This window comes from Otolemur garnettii, unplaced genomic scaffold, assembly GCF_000181295.1.
Source record: "Otolemur garnettii isolate 467f Iridium unplaced genomic scaffold, OtoGar3 scaffold00225, whole genome shotgun sequence".
Taxonomy (NCBI): Eukaryota; Metazoa; Chordata; class Mammalia; order Primates; family Galagidae; genus Otolemur; species Otolemur garnettii.
The window spans coordinates 562,464-564,315 of NW_003852620.1; the positions used below are offsets into that span (position 1 = coordinate 562,464).

The window sequence follows — 1,852 nt, forward strand, 5'->3', positions numbered from 1 at the left end:
TTCAAACCCACCAGCTCAGGTGTATGTGGCTGGCACCTTAGCTGCTTGAGCCACAGATGCCAAGCCCTTTTTTTACCTTTTATACTATATTTTTACTGTACCTTTTCTATGTTTAGAAACAAAACAAATACTGTTGTGTTACAATTCCCTATGTATTTAGTACAGTAACATGCTGTACAGGTTTGCAGCCTTAGAGCAATAGACTGTATCATAAAGCCTATGGGTATAGATGGCTAGACTACCTAGATCTGTGTTAGTACATGCTATGATACTTGCACAAAAATGAAATCATTTAATGATGCATTTCTTAGAACGTACCTCTTTTGCTAAGCAACATAGGCTGTATTACATTTGTTAAAAAGCAAACAAACCTATTTTGGCTTTAATGTACAGCATTCCCTGGTATTTTCCCATTTATAAAAATTCCCTAAACCCCAAAAAGCCCAGAATTACTGACCTGCGCTTTCTGTCCCTGCTTCTACTATGGCTACGACTCCTCTTTTTCCTGTGAAAGACAATATAAATTATTACTACTGAAAAGATTTCACTGTCTCTGCCAAGGAAAAGGAATGACAGTAGGAATAGGGTGAAACCAAAAGCATCAAAAGAACGAAGCCCAGAAGATGGTCTGGGCAGTAGTTCACAGCAATTGCACACCACCAACTTACACACACCCCTGAATGTTGTCAGGCATGTGAAGCAGACTTTTTCCCCCCTAAAGCCAAGCAAAAGCTGGTGTTCCAAATTAAGGGTCCTCTTGCTATTTTGTTCAAATGAAATATATCAATGCTAGAACTGATCCACAAATCTACACTGGAAAGTGAAGACTAGAAAATTAAACCAACTCACCATTATTCTCATGACCCAGTAGAGCCATTACTAAAAGTCAGCAGTCTTAAGAGAAACCACCCCCCTTTTTGGTTGTTTCTCCAATGAAGGCAGCTGTTTCTCTTCCTCAAATTGCCAACCTGTTTTCCTCATCCCACACTCACTTGCTTGTCTCCCCAGTGGTGCTGCTCCCAATGGTAGCACTGCCACTGTTGCTGGTGCTGCTGGTGCTGTTGGTGGTATTGCTGGGACTGTCCTTTTTAACCTCTTTCCTTTGCTGCTCATCCTGAGGAGTTCGCCAGGAAAATGTCATAAGGTACAAGATGGGAGACACAGATTCCATTGGGCAAAAAGAACAAAGGTGGACAAGAGATCAAAGCTCTCACATTACCTTGCCAGTTTTTGAGCCTCTGGATCTTCTAACAAAGAGAATAAGGAAACAAAGAAACTACCCAAAAGGAAGAGATGAGAATGACAGATTGTGATGTTCAACTCCAGCTACTCAACATTTGGTCCACTGACATTTATTTTCCAGGAGAGTGAGAAGTTGGTGCTATGTCTGAGGTATGCTAACTTTTTATTGTGTCACTGAAAGTAATGAGGCATACATCACAACACCACATTATGCGCCACCCCCAATTTTTGAGGACCTCTCCAAAGAATAGCCCTTGAATATACACAGTCTTCAGCAAAGTTTACTAAGACCAACCATGCCTTTTATGATTGGTCACTGAACATAACAAACCATACCCCAAATAAGGGGAAGAGGATTCACAAAATATTAAAACTGATGATCCACAATTACTCTTTCTTATTAGACCAATTTCAGGAATGGGGTGGGAAATATTACCTCTTCTTTTTTATAGGGAGCTTCCAGCATGGCCTCAATCACTATATCAAAGTCATCGGACGCCATTGTGTGAAATCTGAGGAAAGAGTATCAATGTGTTAAGAAGCTGATTTATATATTTTTTCCTATTCCAGCACCACACATTTCCTTCCCCCTAAAAGAAAGACTTCAGGA

At 40.4% G+C, this 1,852-nt stretch overlaps 1 protein-coding gene across 2 annotated transcripts in view; it reads right to left on the minus strand.

Annotated features, from left to right (window-relative positions):
• RBM23 (RNA binding motif protein 23) overlaps positions 1-1,852 on the minus strand; it is a 24,575-nt gene that overhangs the window by 12,121 nt on the left and 10,602 nt on the right. For both annotated transcript variants that reach the window (XM_023508164.1, XM_012812833.2), the window contains exons 2-4: positions 1,679-1,754; positions 993-1,114; positions 458-505 (exon numbers count right to left, since the gene is read on the minus strand). In XM_023508164.1, coding sequence (XP_023363932.1) covers positions 458-505; positions 993-1,114; positions 1,679-1,744 — 236 coding nt within the window. In that variant the 5' untranslated portion in view covers positions 1,745-1,754. The remainder of the gene's footprint in view (positions 1-457; positions 506-992; positions 1,115-1,678; positions 1,755-1,852) is intronic.